Source organism: Nesoenas mayeri (assembly GCF_963082525.1).
Source record: "Nesoenas mayeri genome assembly, chromosome: 1".
Taxonomy (NCBI): Eukaryota; Metazoa; Chordata; class Aves; order Columbiformes; family Columbidae; genus Nesoenas; species Nesoenas mayeri.
The window spans coordinates 190,096,736-190,118,430 of NC_137541.1; the positions used below are offsets into that span (position 1 = coordinate 190,096,736).

Sequence of the window (21,695 nt, forward strand, 5' to 3'; positions counted from 1 at the left end):
GGACTCTGTCAAATTGAACATTTCTTCAAACGTTTATCATCCTTCATAAATTTAAACATTACACAATCGTTAAAGATCACAGATTATATGCTTTGATTTGTTGTCAATCTTGATTCAAACAAGGACATCGAGGTACAATGATTTGAGAAGCAGAAGATGGTGATTTATAAAATAAATGAGGGAGACAAGAACTGTCTCTAGGGAGACATGAGACTGTGCAGAAAGAATAACTACAGGGCTGAAATAGGTTATCAGTGGCAATAAATTTGAAATGAAACATACACAAAGAACTACTAACAGAGTAAGAAGTGGATGGGAGTCATTTTGCAGTTGAGTGATCAATTGTCTTTCATTAAGCAATCTGTGGCACATAAAAGAAATGTCTGCTAATGATTTTTTTTAAATGGTACTACGTTTAGAAGCTTTGTCGGTGCTGAGGTAGACTGGAATATTGGAAATACATGAATGACTTTGAGGTAACTTACAAAGAGAAGATTAACAGCATGAAGCCCAAGGTCTTGCATTTAGAAAAATTAACAAGAGGAAAGAAACAGCTTGTTGGCTCGTTTCACATAGCAAAACAAAAGCTGAGAGGGGTCCAATTGCTTTTGAGAAATATATCAGTCAAGGAGGGGAAACTATGTGAAAGAATAGTGTTGTTGGCACAAAACCAAATTCATTTAAATATGCTACCCATTTATACTCTATAAATACCCTGTAGATTTATGTTGGAAATGAGAAGGTTTATAACCATCATAGAATAAAGATCTGGAAAAGCAGTAGCATTTTTAAGTGGTTGGGTTTTTTTTGTTTTGTTCTGGGTTTTTTTCATTTGCTTGTGTTTTGTTTGTTTGTTTTTAAACAGCTGACTTTCAGGATTAACAAAAACAAATAAATGAATTCAACATCATTCGAACTGTCAAGCCAAAATCAGCAAGTTACTCCAGATTCATCCTCCCCTTCCACCCTGGTTCAGAAGTTCACCTTGGTGACAGTACAAAACCCTGGCTGTGCATTTTGAAGACAGAAAGAACAAAAAAGCTTCAGAAAAAGCAGCACTGATACTCTTTCAGATCCCTCCTCTCCTTTCTTCCCATGTTCCTTTCGGTCAACTCACTTATCCTCTGAAAGACCTAGTGGGTACCTGTTAAAACTGCTGCAAAACAAAGGCAAAAAATGAAAAATCCCAGACTTCCATGCTGCAAGTTGCAGAGTTGATTGTTCACACAACAGTTCGGTTCCTCAGAGTATTTAATCTAAACTACATCATATTTAGCTCCTAGAGTCTGATTTAGAAAGTGAGCGAGGCCGGCTCATATCTGAGACACTGTTCACATCAGCTTATGCTTCATGACTTTGATGTCTCTCTCTTATTTTATAAGGCAAGCCTTAGCAGATACTGTACTGTAAACAATCACCTATGTCTTCATATATGAATGCAATTTTATTCATGAATTCTCCTATGCTTGAAATATAGTTTTAAGGTATTGCAATATTCTAAAGGAAGGGAAAGAAATTAAACATGCTATTGCAGTCAAACGTTTTAGCAACATCTAAGAAAAAATATTTTCATTATCATTTATCACCATTCAAACATATAGATTTGAGACTATTTCTTCTTTCATCACAACACTGCTTACCTCATGCTTTAAATCTATTGTAAAGTCTGACTTGAGCGGTTCACTTTTCAACTTCTTCGCAAGCCTATTCAATTAAAGATGAAGAAAATTACTAAAAAAATCATACTAAAAAAAATCAATCACTAGTGTATGCAGCAGTGTGGCTGGTATTATTGACCATCTTGCAAGGGAAAAAAAAAATCACAGTATTGTATTTATTGCCTCAAGAACCAACTTATAGTTCTTTTTCATATCTATTTTTTTAAAATATCTGAGCATAGTACGATAATGTTAATATTAGTTTTCAGCACACATATTTTGATAGATTCTTCCTGACCAGGAAGAAATTAGCATCCGGGGTACATGAAGAGTCCGGTGTAACATTTTCAACAGAATAAAAGCAACAGTGTGTTTGAAGCTCAATATTGATCAGCATCTCAAACTTCAGACAATATTCGCTTGTTGTGCATTCTAAAGCAGAGTATTTAGGCACCTTCAATTTATGAGAACATCAATCCTTGCTACAGCAAGATACATTCAACTTCTGAAATCTATGAACTTTTCAGATATCATTTAAAAGCTGAGCATCTAATCTGAAATAAACATCTAGGTTGTTTCTATAGTGTGAGAAACACTTCTGAAGGGCAATGCAGTCACTCTAAGATCCAGGAATAGAACTGCTGAGGGAGATTACATTTTTAACATGACAAGAGATTGCATTGAACTAGTTGAACAACTAGTACGGGTCAACCATTAACTAGCTGACGTGACGTTAACTTTTAGATAGGAAGAGTGAAGCAAAATAAATCACATGCACAGCAAATCTACTTCTGTACCCTTGTCTACTAATGAATTCTTAAGTGTTTAACTATGCTTGGAATGCATAGAATAAAGAAGAAAGGTAATTTTATCAAAGAAGTATTTTCTGGCTACGTTTATAGTGGTAGCACAAGGCTCTGCAGGCACAGCCAGAGCTTGCTGTACATCACTGTGCCTGGTTGAATGTCTTGCTACGCACCTCAGATCCTCAAACTAAAGCAGACATCCAGGTATTGGGATGGATGCTGGTACCACAGGTGGCAGCATCAAGAGCTCAGTGTGGGCTCTAAGTAAAACCCAGCAGAGAACCACTGAGTTCATTCCCAGCTGTCTGTCACAGTTAGGCTGCAACCAGCGGCTTCAATTCAAACACAGCTCAAAATTAAAATTCAACTTTGCGTATCTTATCTACATGATCTGCAATAAGACCTTCAGCTGTGCTGCAGGAACACCTTAATATTTAATGGAAAGTATTAATCCATATGAAATCATAACTCATTAAAATAATATTGATTAGTATCTAGAAAAACTGTATAAATTAAGCATTCTCAATTACTACCAATAAACAAGAAGTGATTAAAAATTCAGTTCTTACTTGTTAACAAGTGGAATGCTAAGTGCCCAACCAGCAGCAAAATCTGGAAATTTAAAGACTGTAGGATTTTCAGCAAAGGCATAATGGTGAATTATTGTAGATTCTTCATCATATAATGCTTTTCCTAAAAACCACTCCTGTAAAGGAATATAGGAAACAGTTTTGTTCATCTACAGCATCCTTTTAGTGAAGATGATGACTGCATTCATGCTGAATAAAGCAAACCTGAAAACAAAAACAAGGGAAGTGTATTGTTCACAATGATCCGGACAAAAATTGAACTTGGTAAGAAACGAAACTAAAGGCAGTTCTCTGATTTCAAATACACATCGTATTTTCAAACTCCAGCATATGCCCTGGATTCCAAAGAGCACTCAATCCCAAAATCATAGAAGGGTTCAGGTTGGAAGGGGCCTCTTGAGATTGTCTGATGTGGCCCTCGGTGAAAATGAGTTTGTCTAGCCCAAGCCCAGAGCAGGTTGCCCAGGACTCTGTCATGTTCTGAATATGCTTCACAACCTCTCTGGGCAACCTGCTCCAGTGTTTGACTGCCCAAGCTGGTGACTGACCAGACAAGACACTCAAAAGCATTGCACTGAGGAACTACATACATATCCACTTAGAATTCCCATCTGTCTAGCCTCTTTTACACTAAGGAACATAAAATGGAAATAGATTTTAAATACCTTGATCTCCAAAACAAATAAATGAAGAAAGTCCCAAGTATGCATTTGTAAAGCAAAAAATTAAGTTGCAGCATTATCATTAGAGGTTTTAATAACAGCGTTTAAGAACTTACTGCTGACTCTGCTATATATGAAAATAATTTACTGACTTAAATACTTCTTTAACTTACTGTCAGTTGTTTTAATCTTTCTGTTTAGAATAGATATAAAATAAGTCTACCCTCAGTTTTTTGCAGAATAAGGACTGTAATGAAGGGAAAAAAGAATGTGCATACATATAGTTTTTTAAAAATATATAAACTGATTTTTCAGGCCTACAGTACAAATCATTAATCAGAACTTTGAATCACCTTAATGGTTATATTGAATCTTTAAAGTGAGAAGTTCTTTGCATCATGACAGTAACTCAGGCTTTTCTTTTTCCTGACAATTTACAAATTCATCACTAAAACAGATTCAAGGTTAGGGCAACTGTTTTTTCACAAAAGATTCTCTTTCTCCATACTCCCTGCCATATTTTATTTTTCCCCTCTTTTACAGGGGCAGCAATCAGCAACAATGAAAAATTCCTTCAAGGCATTAGCACAGCTCACACAAGGTAAATAATTAAGTTACACAAAATTCAGGACAAAATAGAAAATATTCAAGCAAAAGGTCCAAACTCAAGACTATCTTGATTCTCAGTTGCCATCTTTCTAACTCCAAACAGATATTGCTATATAGACTGAGCTAAATCATTCAGCTCGCCACAGTCGATGAGGAGGAATGAGTGAGGTTGGACCAGTGTGCATCCAGCACACAGCAGCAGAGAGGTCTGTATGTACCAGGAGACGTCTCCAGCCCAAACCGGGGGGCTGAGCCCAGCAGGAGTGCACAAGTGTGGCTGCCCCAGAGGACATTCAGCCCGGCAACCCCAGAGCTACTGGGGATGCTTGTCTTGCCACACACAGTGAGTCACAGCTATGAGGTGCTGCCTGCTACAAGAACCCCATCTCTGCAGGGATAGCCAGGACCTGTATCAGCAACCATGAGTCAAAGATACGGGATGCCACCCCTGCCAGGAACCCTGACTGCCTGAGGGACTGACGCAAGTGTTCATGTATGTACGTGTGTGTGAGGCGCTGAGTGCATTCTTCACTAACTGTGCACATTTCTCCCCTTCGCTTTGATCAGCTACTCTCCATAAAACTAAACTGAATATATCTCGTATTTGACTAGTGATTTCTTCAGGTAGCACAAATGCTGAAAACTCATTTGCTCCCACAATCCCCATGTGCCTCCTGATGCTGAGAGGTGGCTGTTCAGGGATCTGCTGAAGAAACAGCTGAAGTCAAGCTGACACTACCCAGTATATGGAGAAGGTAAGGGTGGAGATTTTTTCCTACCATTTTAACCTCCTTCATAGGAGCTGCTACCTGATACCTACTTACTCAGCCTTTGATATATATTTTCACAGAACCACAGAATGTCCTGAGTTGGAAGGACCCACAAGGATCATCCAGTCCAGCTCCTGTCCCTGCACATGACAACCCCACAGTTCACACCATGTGTCTGAGGGTACTGTCCAGTCTCTTCCTGAACACTGTTGGGCTTGGGGCCGTGACACCTCCCTGGGGAGCCTGTTCCAGTGGTTCAATAAAACTGCATTTCTACCTGGTACCTTTTGCCTGTTAGGCAAACATGATAAGCACTACACTATGGAAGCTCTCGCTTACACTTTCAACCACAACAGACCCCGTTTTCACCTTCCTTTACTGGAAGGATTCAGCAGTGTTCACTGGAAGGATTAAAAAGCAAATAAAGTGAGCAAGCATAATAATATTCATGCAGAAAGATGACTGCCTTGAAAGAATATAAAATAATTCTTTAGACTCATTTGTGCACAACATTTTTTAACTCTTTTAGGGCCTCCAAGGCATCAAAATGTTCAGAAACCCAAGCACACTATTTTGTTACATAAATAGTTAATAAATAGTAACATTTCAATATGACAGTACCATCTGCAGACAATTTTCTTCTGGACCTCAGTGTTGTTATGTTACAGAGCAAAAAATGATCTTTACACGTCCTAATTTTGCAGGTTAATTTTTACAGCAAAGCAATCTATGGATTAAAAAAAAACCCACCCACCCTTAACTTCCTTTCTCTATGAAACATAGAAAATTAAACCTATACATATACCTCCTCAGGCTTTCAGATAATATTATTTCTGGCAATATTAAGCCACAAATCACAGTGAAGGCATTCCAGGTTACAGCCAATACTCTCCAAGCTTATTTGGTCATAACATTGTTTATTCACTGCACTGATATGTAAGACAAGACAATCTGTGCAGGCTGGCTTTACAAGATTAAATTAGTTATATGCAAAGGAGCTTGTGAAGAAACTTAAGGAATGATGGTAATCAAATTTCATGTAGGCAAAGATGTGGATTTGAAAAACAAGAATGTGACTTATTGCATTATGGATAACTACCATCCACAGGATCAGTTAAAATATTGTGCTTCAAAAATGGCAAAAATCACCTACCTCTAGTAGACCACAGTATTTAGAACACTTCAAACTGATAGCTAAAGGAATGTAATACAACAAAAATCAATACCAGACTTAGGGAGGGCAGAGGTGACCTTACCCAACTTGCTCATCAAGTTGATTCTACCCACTCACCCGTGTATCCACTCACAAATACCACGAGTATGCTGAATGCATCTGTTCAAGACCTGTGTCTGATACAGAGGACAGGAGATTCATCTGTCACATCCTCACTGTCTTATTATAACATCTTATGATTTCTTGTGATTCTCAAAGACAAGCTGTTCTTTAGACACATCTTTTGTATCTTTTCGGTATCAACAGCTACCAAGTCATTGCTGCCTATCAGCTTGGTTTACTCGTTCTGTATATCTTGGGGACTGTAGTTAATCATCCTTTTGGGATGACAGGAAGAGGAGCGGCCCACACTGCTGCTATCTTCCATTATGAAAGCACAGGTTGAATCAATCTGCTGTTAAAGCACAGAGGGGTTGAGGTTGGAAGGGACCTCTGGGGATCATCTGGTCTAACTTCCCCTGCTCAAGCAGGGCCACCTATGAAGCAGGCTGCCCAGGACCATGCTCACACAGTTTGTGAGTTACCTCCAAGGATGGAGAGTCCAAAACCTCTTTGGACAACCTGTGCCAGTGCTTGGTCACCCTCACAGTACCAAAGTGTATCCTGATGTTCAGACTTAATTCACCATCTGAGTGCTGGCCTTGAGGTCTTTATATAAATCCTCTTTATATAAATTCCTCACTGTTTTTTAGTTTTCCTGCAGTCAGTAATGTCTTTGGTTACCAGTGCAGGTCGTTCTCTTAACATTTCTCCACAGTCTCTTATGATGCTTTCACACATCTGTTTTCACTCAATATTACACTCATATCAGACTCAACAGTTCTGTTACTAATCTCTACATATCCAGATTGAAAAGCTGCAGATTAATCAACTATTAATATGCCCTGTGTAGACCTTTTATTGTGATTTATGTATACCAGTTTTTTGTTACGCAGACTGCTGATACGTTAAAATGAATAATGAATGAGCTCGTTCTGGTCTAACTCATCTTAAATTTTGGGACTGATGGACTACTACTGTATATAAGGAATCAGTTATGGACTGCTAAACTAACTAATTTTCCTTTTAATGCAGGTTGGAACTTAAATTTGTTATTGTAATACAATTCATATGTAATGCAAAGGAGAGATTAAAATTGGCATAAGGGCAGCCTCTAGAACAAAAATTCTTGGTTTTATGCTGAGAAGATCAATTAGGAGAAGGTGTTTCTGGAACAGAAATAAATGGATATTCCAAAGGGCTAAATATATTCATTGAGCCATTTTGAAGACAGAGTGTTTAAAAATATAAGATCTCTGAATTATTATTATCACCATTTTAGAAAACAATGGCGTGAAACAACAGGGCCATGTACCTGCAAAAGAAGTAAATATACTAAAGTGAAAACTGAAGCAGAGTTCAATACCCCATCAAGGTAACAATAAAGAGGCAAAATGTATTTGAACAGGAGATTTTGGCTTCTTTTATTCCAGGAAAAGGACCTGATTTTTTTTTCTGAACAGTGAGAATTCTAAACACAAACAGCTTCCAGGTCAGTTGCATTGCTAAATTTCCTTTGTTCCTTGGTGACTGCATTTTCCTTTTGCTTTGCAAGTCTTGCAGTGTTGTTTCTTTTCCAGCACGTAAAGAAAACTGTCTTATCACCAAGACAGTTCAGAAACAGAATGCAAATAAAATACACTACTGTATTAGTTCAGAGACAGTCAAACAAACATCAGTCATTTTGTCTGATGAAAATCAGAACTGATTACAGACAGGAAAATAGGGAGACTGGACCACACACCAGACTATATTCATCTTCTTATTGATGCTACATCACTTTAGGCCATCCACACAAGGAATTTTTTCTCCGCTGAATTTTAACAGTTCCTCAACAGCCCGACAGGCACTCATACTGCTTCATGTTAAATATCTTGCTCACTTTCAGCCTCAGCAACAGAAATCTATCCCTGTTTTAAGCTGTCTGGATACATCTTTTCCAATGTTTGGATCTATGAGCCATCCAGCCAGGGTTACAAAATTAAATTCTGGACCACAGAAACAGTGGAATTTTAAAGTTCTGTATTTATAATTTGGGGCTTTAAATGATTCCATATTTCACCTAAAAACCTATTCAAGCACATTCAAAAGAAAGTTAAACATCTAAATTTTTATTTTACCTTAGATGCATCAAATCTTCCAAGTGCTTCTAGCAGCTTTACTACTTGTACTCTTGTATCTTCTTCACAGAAGAAAATCCATGAGGAGTTCCTACCATAGGTAACAGAAAAGCTAACAAAAGAAATTAACCTTTTATTAATAAACTGGCCTATGAACATAATGAGTTATTCAAACCATATCCCCCAAATATAAGTACTTTGCAATGAGTTACTCAGTTACACAGAAACAGAAGCTTTTGCTACTAACTTATAATTATACATCAAAGGACTACAGTGTATTAATATAGTATTCATAAGTTATTCCATAAAGAACAGAATGGAGATAAATAAAGAATGTCCACTCAGGAAATGTATAGGTACTACAGGTATAACCACATATGAATTCAGAAGTTTACAGACAGTAGTTTAAGGTACCTTAACTTTCTTCCAAGGAGCCCCATTGTTTGGCACCTGACACATTTGTAACAGTCATGCAAATGCTGAATGACACAGATGTTCTCACAGCTGTTCAACACTAATCATAATCATTGTCTGCAACCTAAAACCTTAATTAGCTTTTTCAGTACAGTGAAACCATAGAGGCTGAAAGGACTCCCATACCTTCCTCAAAGCTAACGCTCATCTCAATGCAGGTTTCCTGACTCCTTCAGAAAATTCTTATTCCTTATTTCTCTATTCCTCCCAGATTAATTCTTCCACTACTTAACAAAACAAACCCTTATGAATTCATGACAGCCTAATGGAAAAAAAAAGCTAATCTTTACTTGTCCAGTTTCCTTTGAATAGCTTTTATGTTGATTTAATTACAGAAATCATCTGAGGAGAGGGAGAAGGAAATTAGCACCTATAAACATCACATTGCATTGCCTATTGATAAAATCAGCAATGAAAATGAAAAGCAGAAATGTTAAGTCAGCAAAAATAAGTGAAAAAGGATAATAGGATCATTTATGTTTTAGGGAACAATATTTACCAAAAAACCTCCAAACTAAAAAACAAACAAAAAAACCCCTGCAAAAACACAAACCCAATATCTGAGAAATACTTATGCTGGAAAATGTGATATCTGTATCTGCAGGTCTTCAGATTACAGGCTAGAAGTATCAGATGGCTGACAGGTGCTAAACTAGTTCAGTCTTTTTTTCCATCTGGGACAAGCTCTCTTCCTATAAAGCTTCCTTTCCTCCATGTCTTGCAATGGTATTTGATTATTCACGGCCCTCTACTTATGATACTCTCTCTGCTAAACTATAGTTGCCAGACAATCCATTCTTTTCCTTCATAAAAGCATATATGTTGCCTACACAATGCTGAAATCTGGGCAACTCTCTGCCATTCAGGCAAGTGAATGGGATACAAACAGCTGGGAAAGACACGTCTCAGCTGTTTCTTCTAAAACTTGCCAAACAAATAAAGGGTATCAGATACCCTTATATTTTTTAATATTTATTATATTCAACACCCTGTGAAGACTGAAGGCTTTTCTCTCACACTTTAGTGCCGAGCTAGAACTTCAGGAGAAATATGTGGATTTACATGAAAACAGGTGGGTGAAGGGCAAGGAGAAAAACACTAGAATGATCTACACTAAAAGAATTACCGTGTCTTGTGAATATAGCACCTACAAGTCCACAAAAAGAATGATCTGTTCATCTAGCTATTGATGGACAAAAAAAATTATTTCCAAGGCTAAGTTTTGAGGCTTGAAGAGAGTCTTATGTAGATCTCACAGCATAGAAATTTGGAGCTCAGTTTATAAGGAGCCACTGGAGATATCCAGGTAAAATCCAGTTTCAGGATAATAATTTAAAAAAGGGATTTCTTCTCTGCTTAATGAATGTGGTTTCTGAGAAGAAATGCAGTGGGCCTTCTGGACACAGTAGGGGTACTGTGTTGTATGACCTCCATTGATGTCTCACGATCACATCTTCTCACATCTTCTGAACTGAAGTATTTTGTCCAAGTTAAACTGTGCCCAAGAACTGAAAATTAAGAATTGTCATAACTGTTTAGAGGCCTACTGAAAAATGCTGACAACCACAGGAGTGAGGGAAGCCATTCTTCTGAAAGCAGTTTTCAGACAAGAATGCATCTTGTATCACAATTCTTAGCATCATCAGCTGCTGCAGAATGGGCTGTTCCCTTAACCTCCCTTCCTCCTCTTCTGTCCATTGAAAAAACTAAAAAGCACAAGCCTTTCAACACCTACATACTTCTAAACTACTCCATGTCTTCATTCTGACAGAAGTGGTAAGGGAAATAGTAGACACAATGACCTTCCTATTTCAGAATTCTCTTTGAGATGGAAATCCTCTACTTAAAGATTCCTCTCCTGATTTCTGAAGAATTTTCTTCTGCTTTATCAGAAGAAACTAGCATTTATCAGAAACTAGCATTTCTATTTTTGCTTCTGGGTTTTGCTGTCTCGTAAGAGCTGTATCTGTAAACCCTGTCACCGAGATATAAACAATTCAGAAGAGGTCATTCACTAGGTCATTGGGACAGGAGCTAAGAAGGAAAAACAAAGATGATTGATAGTTGCAACATCATCTTCCAGATTTTCAATTTACTTTAATTTTCCTTTTACTTCTTTTCAGTTTACATGTGTGTCAAAGATAGCTACTATACAAGCGCTCTTTTCATGTTTCTACTCATGGAGAAAGCAATGGAAAGCAGAAGAAAGAAAAGCATCCTGTCCTGTAACCAGTCTGATGCAAAAACCTCAAGCCAAAACAAAAAATATCCTTTTAAGGAGCTCTAATAAATTACATTAACTAAATTAAACCTCAAGAGGCTGCAGAGCCTCTGGCATGAGTTTCAAATGCAAATTTTAGGCAAAGGATAGTCTTCAGTACTACGGAGTTTTGGGACTTTCTGAAAGAGGAATCGCTGCTTCCTAACAGTTTGCGACATACTGCCATGTATATGCAGCCTGTCTTCCTTGGAGCTGCCTGCGTAAGCCAAGAGGCAAAGATATTTGAGATTACCTGTCTTCTCTGACCATACCAAGACGAAAACTGGCCATCAGAGCTTCTAAAAAGATATTGAAACGTATATTTTTTTCACTACAGAGGCATACACCTTCTAGAAACAGTACAAGAAGTAAAAGATAGAAACCTCAAACAAGTATTATGATCTATTTAAAAAAAACCCAAACAATTTATCCACTTAATTCAGCCAAGTAATCTGAAAGGTCAAAAGTTCTGAAATACCTCACAACTTACACTGTGAGAAGTGGGGACCAAATACAAAAATACACATTTTAAAATGGTATTTCTTTTGACTTGTTTACTTCCTTAATAATTTTAGAACCCACGTTTTGAAGGTAGTTGCTCAGTTACATCATACTATTCTTGCTTTTTTATTTAAAATAGCTTTCTCTGATTTAATGAAATTTCACAGAAAATTGCTTTGGAAAACTAAAAAAAGAATAGTAAGAAAGTGAAGAGATCAGGTTGCAACTCATTCAACAACTTCTGCTTCTGAAAAAGAGGCTCGAGTAATTAGTATCTATATGCTTTGCTGCAAAAAATCTGAAAATAACCAGTGTTCATTACACTTACTCTCTCATTAATGGTAATATTGTCCATGCACCTTTATGCCCATCCATTTGATGAGTAAGCAGAACCGTAGGTAATTCCTTTAAGAAAAATAAAAATATTTCCATTAAATTTGAATTATATGCACTTTCCTTCCTAAACGCCAACTAATCTTAAAAAAAATTACTCTGGAATGACTACTTAGCTCTTCATTGTTTTCTACTGGCAAACAGCCCTACAGAACAGATGACTTACGATGGTACAAAACAAGGTGATCTGCAGTATAGGGAAAGTGCTTGTTCTAACTAATGATTTCTTCATTCTCCAATAGATATAAAACTAATACACTTCAAGTGAAATGTTTTGTATAGGTTCCAAGTAATCAATTAAGTAATATATCATTAATTGCTTTACTGTATCATCAAATCCCATACTGTAAAGAAAGACTTACAAATAGCATAGGGTATTCTACAAAGGCTTCCATTGACAATCACATCACACAGCACTTACATGAGAGTTCCAACACCCTTTGCTGATTTAAGCTTTGAACCATCACACCAACATTATGACAAAAACCCCTAGGTTTATGCACAAATCAAAATGAGGAGTTAACATTTTTTCTTACTGAAAAATCAAAGAAGCTTCCTACAAAGCAAAATCTTTCTAGAAATTTCTTTGCCCTTTTCTTACTTGATCCAGGGGTTTAGCGGACAAGCTTTCATTCTGGGCAAGTTCCCAAGCAAACACCCTTTAAATATGGCCCTCTGATAAATCAAACTGCATCATTTACTCACTAGTTCATACATGTAGAACGTGGAAGAGAGATATATATCCCATAGTATATAGCCAGTATCTTATTCCATTGATTAAATACCTATTCTTTTCACAAGTACAGTTCTCTATTGCAGCATCATTAGGATCTCAACCACCTGACAAATGTTTAAATCCTCTAGGTTAGGTAATTGTAGAAATCTTCCTGCCAGAAAAACCTACCCTTCCAAACAGTTTATATAAACTTCCCCATCATCCAAGTTCAGCCCACTACAATTAACCTAATAAAGCACTGGTGGTGTTAATGCACTTCAACACAAATTACTTTACCAGCAGGTAAATGATCCCACAAACTGTTGCGGTTAGGTGGTTAAAGGCTCGTCTCCATAACCACAAAGCAGCACAGAGGAACAGTAACAGGAGGAACCCCAATAATGCCATTGGAAAACACAGAACACCCTGACCCAGCTCCGCCAGCTTGGTACCTCCACATCAGCCTGTCCAGCTGTGGCACCCCCAGCTAAAGGGAAAGGAGAGGGTCCCTGCTCACCTGACAGGGGTTACTGTCTACAGGGGCATGGGATTCATTATGAGATCCAGGGGAAGAGAATTTTGAGACAGCACAAAACTGCATTATGAGATGCTTAGAGGAAGATTAAAGGCCAGGAAAAGAGGGATCTGAGTGGTTTGAAGAGGAGTGATAATTTGGTATCTTCTGTATCGATAAATACAGAAGAAAAAGGGGGCTGGTCACTTGAAACAGATTGCTGGCCAAGATGTTTGTCTGGCCATGCCCTGCACTGACCACTGCAGTCTGTCCTGCCTCCCCCTTAATTCCATTTCTAACTCCTGGGCAGGAAGATGCGTGTCTGTGTGTATTTGGAGGTTTGAGAGGGACCACGAGTCACAGTGTGCACGTCTGTACTGACAGAAACTGTGGAGAGTGGGGTGGATGCACATTGTGTGTGGGGGTGTCAACGTGTGTAATTGCTCATGAGCATCAAGCTGGACTAAGAGCAGAAGAGGCTTGTGAGCCAGGTATCAGAGCAGCCCCAAGTCTGGGCAGACACTGGAGAGACCCAGAGGCCTGACAGTTGGCTACCAGAGGAACCAGGAGGTCCCAGCTACAGGACAACCTCTGAGGTGCAAGGATCAGCTCCTGGTAGGGTATAAATCTGCACCAGTACAAGAAAGACCCATTTGCATGTGTGTGTCTATGCCTGAGGCAACAGGGAGATGAGGGGGCCTAGGGGTCAGCCACTGGATGCACTGAGTGTCTAAAGATACTGGCAGGTTTCATAGTGTGCACGTGTGTGCAGGAGCAGGGCTGAGCACCAGCAACTGCAGGGAGCCACGAGCTGCACAGCCAGCTCAACGTGCTGGCAACTGCAGAGACCACAAGGACCAGTGACTGCATAGACTGAGTGGCACAGACCAGCTACTGGAACATCCATATTATAGGTACGTATATTTATGAACACATATTCCACAACCAGACTTTCATCCTGATCAGTCAGAGCAGCGAAACGTGGCTGATACAGTTTGTATTGGTGCGAGTGCTGTGGTTTTTGCCCATGTTGATCTACATGGAAGATCACATACATATGTTCACGTATTGTGTGTATATGTTTTGTGCTGCGTACGTGCCTGCTGGGAACACATGCTCAGCCTCACCCCTGGCTGTACCTGGGGACATGGAGCTGCAGTAGCCTCCCCTTGGTCAGGGTGCTGGCTTCAGCAGCTCCTAAGACAAACCATCTTGACCTCTCCAGGATCTAAGTCCTTTCCACTTACACCATGCATATGCCGAACATTTTTGTTTAATGAATGCTGCTCATGAATATGAGCCAATTCCATTAACACAAGATTCTCATTTAAACACAAAAATAATTTCTCCTTTAAGAAAGGCTATAAGACAAAAGTTCACACTGCTTGCTGACTCTGTCAAGTTTACTTTAAATCCTTTTTAAGGGCAGTTAAGCATAGCACCTAGTCATACATAAAACATCCAAACTTCATCCACTAAAGAAAACATCTCTACCACTCTAAAGAATATGTCTCTCAGGAGTGCATCAACTCTATAAAAAAATTATGATCTACCGTTTTTAAAAATATTTGTGCTATTATGAACGTTCCAAATTGAAAAGAAACAACGCCAAAACTGATTTGGAACAGGATATTCACCTGCGTCTAAAATATCAGAGGTTCTGATTTATAGTTCTAGTTCAAGCCAATCTATCAAATATGTTTCTTATTATTTTCAATTTATTGCAAAACCAAAGAAGTCCAGAGGTTTTTTGTGGAAGTGGCAAATCTTAGTAACAGTATGCTCAACATCTGGTATTTCACTAAAACGTAACCACTTCATGGTAAAGCATAGCAGTAAAAATGTTTGCTTACAGGATTGCAGACAGGAAGATAAAAGGACAAAACCTCTGTCTTTACAAGAATATTTGTTTTTACAAGCATACAAACCCTGCAGTTATATACCAGTATTCGTATATGACCACATATTTCAGGTACAATAGGAACTGGACAGAGATACAAGCAGTTAATAATAATAATAGATACTGTTGTTGAATTGCACAGTTCCAGAATCAGAAATGCTTTCCTAGCTGTTGCTCTACATGCTCTACAAGCACTTTACAACATTTTCCCCACTCTCTTATTTTCAGAAATTAATCCCCAAAACACATTCAGAGCTAGCATATGTATCCTCCTTTCAGCCCTCTCGTTGGGAGGTTAACTAAGCCAAGCTCTGCCAGTCATCTGTTCTGACGGCTTTGACAAAGGAGGGTTGTGGGATACACAATGAAGTCTCCCTACAGCTTTATTTTCCAAAACGCGCCACTTCTGTAGACACCTTGAAGGATTTATACATGACAGAAAGAGCAAATCTCCCACCTCTAAACACAGTGGGTCAAACCATGTGCTAGGAACTGCCACCGCCAAATACTACACTGTACGCTACCTTTCCTCCATATTCTAACAATTCTCTAAAACAACGAAAACTACAATACATGTTCAAATAATTTTAAATATTAAAATATTTTAATGGCTTATAGACAGAAGTATCAATGTTTATCAGAGCATAAGTCCAAGAATCCAGGGCAAAACATTATTCCAATATACCCCTTCAAATGAAACCCATGAATGACTTAAAACACTATTTTGCAATACAATTGTAACAAAAGTACTTCGCTTCTGTTTAATAAGTCTGTTATTTGGGAGCTTCTCCAAGATGGTTATGACCTTTAAAACCTTTGCTCTATTTCTCCTTTAAGCTGTTTAAAAAACAACAACAAAAAATGCATTGCAAATGAAGCATAATATCCAATAAACAGACTTTTTGGAGTCTCTTGCTCCTCAGGAAGCCTGAAGTAATAATCTACTAATTTCTGTTAGGGAGAGTCTCTGCTTCTGTTCTACTCTCAGATGCCTGCTTATAATTTTAAAAATGAGCTGAGTTTTCTTAATATATTACGTGCAATTTCAAAGGGTTCAGGGAGAGGCCACAGCAGTATCCCGCTTTCATAAATCCAGAGCAAGATGCTGTGCTTAAGTCTGTCATCAAACAATCTTACATTAAAGAAAATATGGAAGCATTCGCCCAGTCACATGGAGGTAATAACTGCAACTTCAGGAAGTGATTTGAAATGTTCCTGACTATAAGTTCAGATAAGAGGCAAAAAAAAAAAGGGTTTTATTGAAAAGGAAGTAATTGTATTCCTTTTTTACTACTGTACATTATAGTGAAATCCTCAGAACACAGCTGCCAGAAAAACTATTGAATGCACAAGCAAAGCACTGACCCCTGAGTGCTCACATGCTCGATCCAACAGCTCATTGCCTGGGAAAACAGCTGCAGTAAGTATTTGTATCAGATGGGAGTTTTTAGGCAGTTAGCTGGGATATTAATCCTTATGCAATAAACCATTTCATCATCAAAAAGAAAGCTTTCTACTACAATATATTTCTGTCTCAAAACCCTATAATTATCATTGATGTAACTTTTTCATGTAGGAGAGATGCTGGTACCCACTGTTTTTTTTTTTTTTAATTTTATTGGGCTGTTCTTTAACAATAGTGGGACTAAATGTCAGCATGCATATTGCACATTACCATGTTGCCCATTGCTAATATGCTGCCCAGAGATCCCACAATTTGGAAACCAGTAAAAAGTCCAGTCAGGTTTTTGTGATCCAGAAATAATTCACTTGTGGTCTGTAGAAATCAGTGTTAATTTGGTTTGCATTATGTTGATGTGACACCACAAGATCTTCCTCAGCTACTGGTACAAATAAATGTCCTGCAGCAAAATGAAAAACAGTCATACAAGGAATTTACAAATGTACCTATGTTTTCCATTATCAAGAGCAGAAAATGCATTGGCATCAACAAAATTGCCTCCAATTGTGTTGATTAAAACATGAGCAAATCATAATTCAAATGATCAGGACATGAGAAGACTCAAGAAACTACTAAACTAAAAAAAAAAAAGTTCAAATTATAGGTTCATCAACAAATGAAACAAACAAATAACACCTCCTTTCCCCCCATTATGCAAAAAGCGTAAAATACTTCTAATTTCATCTGTTTTACTCTAGATTAGGCTACCTGTTTCAAAGATCAAAATCAAGTCTAGGGTCTTCAGTTGGTATCGATTGGTGCTTGCTGAGAGTTGTGAACTCCTGACTTCACAAACTGAAATCAATGTCATCTTGCAATCAATGTAATTCTTGTAATCAATGAGATGTGAACAACATTCAGAGGTGTTGACCTATTTAAAAATTATTATCATAAATCTTAACATGTAGAAAAAAGACTTACCAAATAAACTTCAAACCTAATTGCAAGATTTAGATCTTGACCAAAAATAGCTCCTACTGCTTCCTAACACTGCCTCATATATTTATTCTAAGTTAGTCCATTTTTGTGCATTATTTCCTACCCACCACATTATCTTGCATCGTAGAGTGCACAAACTGTATTCTTTTGGGACAGAACCAAACCACAGGATGTGCTGCAACAGGTAACAGACCTCCAGTTCATAAAACCAAATCAGAACTAGTTTAAAGTAAAACCTTTTAAACCCTTGTGTAACACCAGTGCAAGCTTCTCAACGACAACTGCACTGCTCTACGTGTTTCCTCCTATGGCACCATGCTACTTGCCAATGTACAAGCAGTCCAAATAATCATTATGGCACATCTGAAAGTATACTTTCAGTTAACCACGATTTAATAAAATACACGGATTTAATGTCAGTCCCATATTTAGTTTGAGCAGCAGCCTGAATTTTGAAAACTAAGACTTTGAACTTGCTAATTAAAACATGTACCTTTGGAGGAAGAAACTTAATCATTATAAAAGTTCTCACCAATTTATTGTGCCTTTAATTTTCTTTTTTCCTCCCCTAGATCTCATTAGTGCAGAATAGTTCAACTTCTACCAATTCCTTGAAATCTACTGAATATCTATGGTGGGAAAATAATCATATTCACCTTCTAGCCTTACAGTGCAGGTACCTTTTACAGTCTCAAAAGTTAATGGGCTACATATTGATTTTGCTGATAATAAAGCCTAGTAATTGCCAAAAGGATCCTAGTACGTTTGCAGAATGAGAAGCAAGGGCATATCAGAAAGTCATAGATCAAGCAATTAAAATCAAAAGACAACAGAAGAGATGGAGGAAAACAAAGGTAAAACACAAGCCAGTCAAATCTGCAAAGTCCTGCAAGATGACTTTGAAGAGACTCAAGACAACTCTGAAATAACATTTTCAAAACTAGATAGTAATTTTGTACACTTTTCATGAAAAACTTTAAAAATATTTGATTTTTCAGAACTTAGAGGCATCTCACCCTTCAACAGATCAGAGTTTAGAAGCATTTCAGAAGAGAGCACTCAAATACTGAGGCCCCAAAACAAGCAGTTGCATTTTAAAACTCAAATCCTAAAAGAAACTAAGCATTATGAAGACAACCATGGATTCAACAGGACAGAAAATGACCAAGAATATACTGATATCAGAAAATGTATGTAAGCAGAATAAGTGATACATCAGAAAATAAACAAATGCAGATGTTAATATGAGTAAGGATGGGGAAATACAAACTTCATGCACTGAATGCCTACATGCATGCACTTATTAAAGACAAGGTTTTTATACTGCAAACTCTACCCAAATTAGTGAAGTTTTATGGACAGATTTGGAAGATAAGTATAAACATGAAAGTTTGGGATTATGTTACAAATAGAAGTCGGGAAAAACAAAAGCCAAGGGGGAGAGAAGAAAGGCTGGATAAAATGAAGGTCCATCTAAACTTTATAAAGACATCTGAATATGAGAGCAAGTCTGAAATACCCAATTAATCCATTAATTTTATTTCTGTCTTTTAAGCAAGAAATCCAAATTATGCAAGACACAAGTATGCAAGTTTAGGAGAAAATTCAATTAGTATGGCAGTATTTAGGTGTTCATTCTCCAAATACAAAATATTGTCTGAGGCGGGGGGGGACAAAGAAAAGGACAAAGAAATCATCTTTCCAGAATTTTCAATTAATAAACCAGAGATGATCCAGGGCTTTTAATAGTTGCTGTTACTATCATCTGACTCAAGCAATACAGACAGAAGAAAGCATCACAAGAGCAACACACACTGGGTACTATTGATACTCAAAACTTTTGGACAAGGATTTGTGTGGTTTCAGGAGGCTGGAACTTCTTCCTTTCACTGCAGTACCACGTTCCCCAATTACTCTGATTTCTTGAGTCCATGAAGTACCCCCTGCAGAGACTCGACTTCTTTGACACAGAGTGAGCACCAGACGCTCCAGGTGCGCCACCAGTGTCTCTGCCCTCAACACAGAGAAGTGCAGGACTTTGAACCTCAGCAAGAAACCTTCACACACTCTCTTCCTTGTCGTGTGCCAGATTCAGCATTTTGTGGTGGAACGAGTCCTGCTGATCAGTCACAGACGAGCAAGGCCTAGGCCCAGCAGTGGCGGACAAGATTGATATCACAGATGACACAACAGTATCTTCCCCAACAGCTCCGGTATAGACTGGCATCTGACCTTTGTTCTAAAAAGAGGGAATAACGATGGAAAGCTAATGGAGAAGACATGCCAAAGAGCCATGTTTTTCATAACTCAAGTCAAAAAGACTGTCCACTGCCTGGCAAGATAAACTCTTACATCTTGAGGAATAAGCATTGTAAGAACTAAGGTGATAGGCACATTTTGTGAGGCTACAGGATTTATTTGACATGAACGAATCCTTGCAGAAGAAAACAAAGTTGTTGCCAGGAAGAAAACAGACTGCACACTAACATTTTACCAAAAAAAAAAAAAGACACTAGATCTAGTAACACTGGAAAATAGAAAGATTTAAAATTATGTATAAAACATAACTGTTCTAATTTTAAAATATAGGGTTGATCTTGATATTGTGGAAAACCTAGCTGTAAGAAGAAATGTTGTAGACACAGAGATGGAGGGACAGGACAGAATGTAGCCCAACACTTTGCTTATATATAATCAGTTAAACCTTATTAAAACTGCAAGATCCAAAAATGAACCATCTGATTAGTCTCTGGTGGAAGCAGCTTCTGTGTCATGGGAAACCACTACAGGAGGGAAAGGGTTTGCTCTGGGGTTTTCAGATTAAAATCTACAATTTGAGCAAGAAATCTAGAAACTGAAGCAACGGAAATATTATGGATTGTGGATTACGGATTTATGGTATTGATTTCAAAAGGTCTCCAGCAAATTAAGTCTATTAATAGCTTTTCTAAATATACAGATCTGTTTTAACAGCTTTGTTGCAGTGAATGGGAAATCCTTGCACTAGATTTTATAACCACAATACTATTAACATGCATGTGAGTTTCACAGTAGGGGTAAAATGCAGAACAGTTCAGACCTTCTCCAAGACTCAGAACCACTGGGAAATTTTAGCTGTACAGCTTGTTGTAGATCCGGAAAAGGAATGTAATCTGTTCATTTGTGGAATATATCTAACAAGGAATAAAATAAGGCAACTACTGCTACGGACCAAGAAAAATCGTTTCAATCATAGCCTGATAGTATTTCAAAATCTCTTTCAGATGAAATATGGATGCCAGAATTCGTTGTGGGAATAGTTTCAGACAATAACAGAGGAATATTTAAGGAGGCTTTTGGACAACAGAACTTCAGGTAGCTTCACTCCAGCATCTGAAATCAGATGTGGAAGTAGAGCTAGGGAGAACTTCAGAAAACATTAATTCGACCAGAAAAGGAACACATGTCCCGCTGGCAAATTAAGAAAAAAAAAAAGATACAGACTAGAAATTCCCTGAAAAGTAGTCTCACAGATGGCCAAAACATGAGCAGGAACGATTTGGAGACTGATCATTTCACATAGGAATATGGTGATGGCTTAACATATATACATCAAAATTCAAGCAAGCTAATTATACTTTTTCTTCCCTCTCCATCACTTTAACAAAGAAATGTTCCATATTATTGAAGTAGTGTGATGCTGCCACCAATACAGCCTAGGCAATTAAAAATAGCAGATTTTTAAAGCACATACACCATGCTCAACAACAGCCGGCACTTTGGCAAATGATATTGTGGCCATGACTCTAATGACACAATAAAATAACGCTGAGACAGGCACCAAGAGGCTTTTCAACCTTACAGATGCAGCAGCTAGGATAGTGACTTAAAATCAATGTTTGTTGGAAGCAGAAAAATAGAACCTTCTGTAAGCTTGATCCTGTAATATAACAAAGAGACTGAACTTCTGAGGCACAGAGCAGCTGGGTTTCTGATCATTTTTATTCCTGCTGTGCTGTGCTTCAGGAAACAGGATTCTGCAAAATTGTTTTAAATAAACAAGAAAGGCT

General features: G+C 37.8%; 1 protein-coding gene across 1 annotated transcript in view; it reads right to left on the bottom strand.

Moving 5' to 3' along the window:
- Positions 1–21,695, bottom strand: part of B3GLCT (beta 3-glucosyltransferase) — a 61,677-nt gene that overhangs the window by 18,253 nt on the left and 21,729 nt on the right. Inside the window, exons 5-8 of the mRNA XM_080363267.1 lie at positions 12,052–12,128; positions 8,489–8,600; positions 3,034–3,170; positions 1,641–1,704 (exon numbers count right to left, since the gene is read on the bottom strand). Coding sequence (XP_080219393.1) covers positions 1,641–1,704; positions 3,034–3,170; positions 8,489–8,600; positions 12,052–12,128 — 390 coding nt within the window. The remainder of the gene's footprint in view (positions 1–1,640; positions 1,705–3,033; positions 3,171–8,488; positions 8,601–12,051; positions 12,129–21,695) is intronic.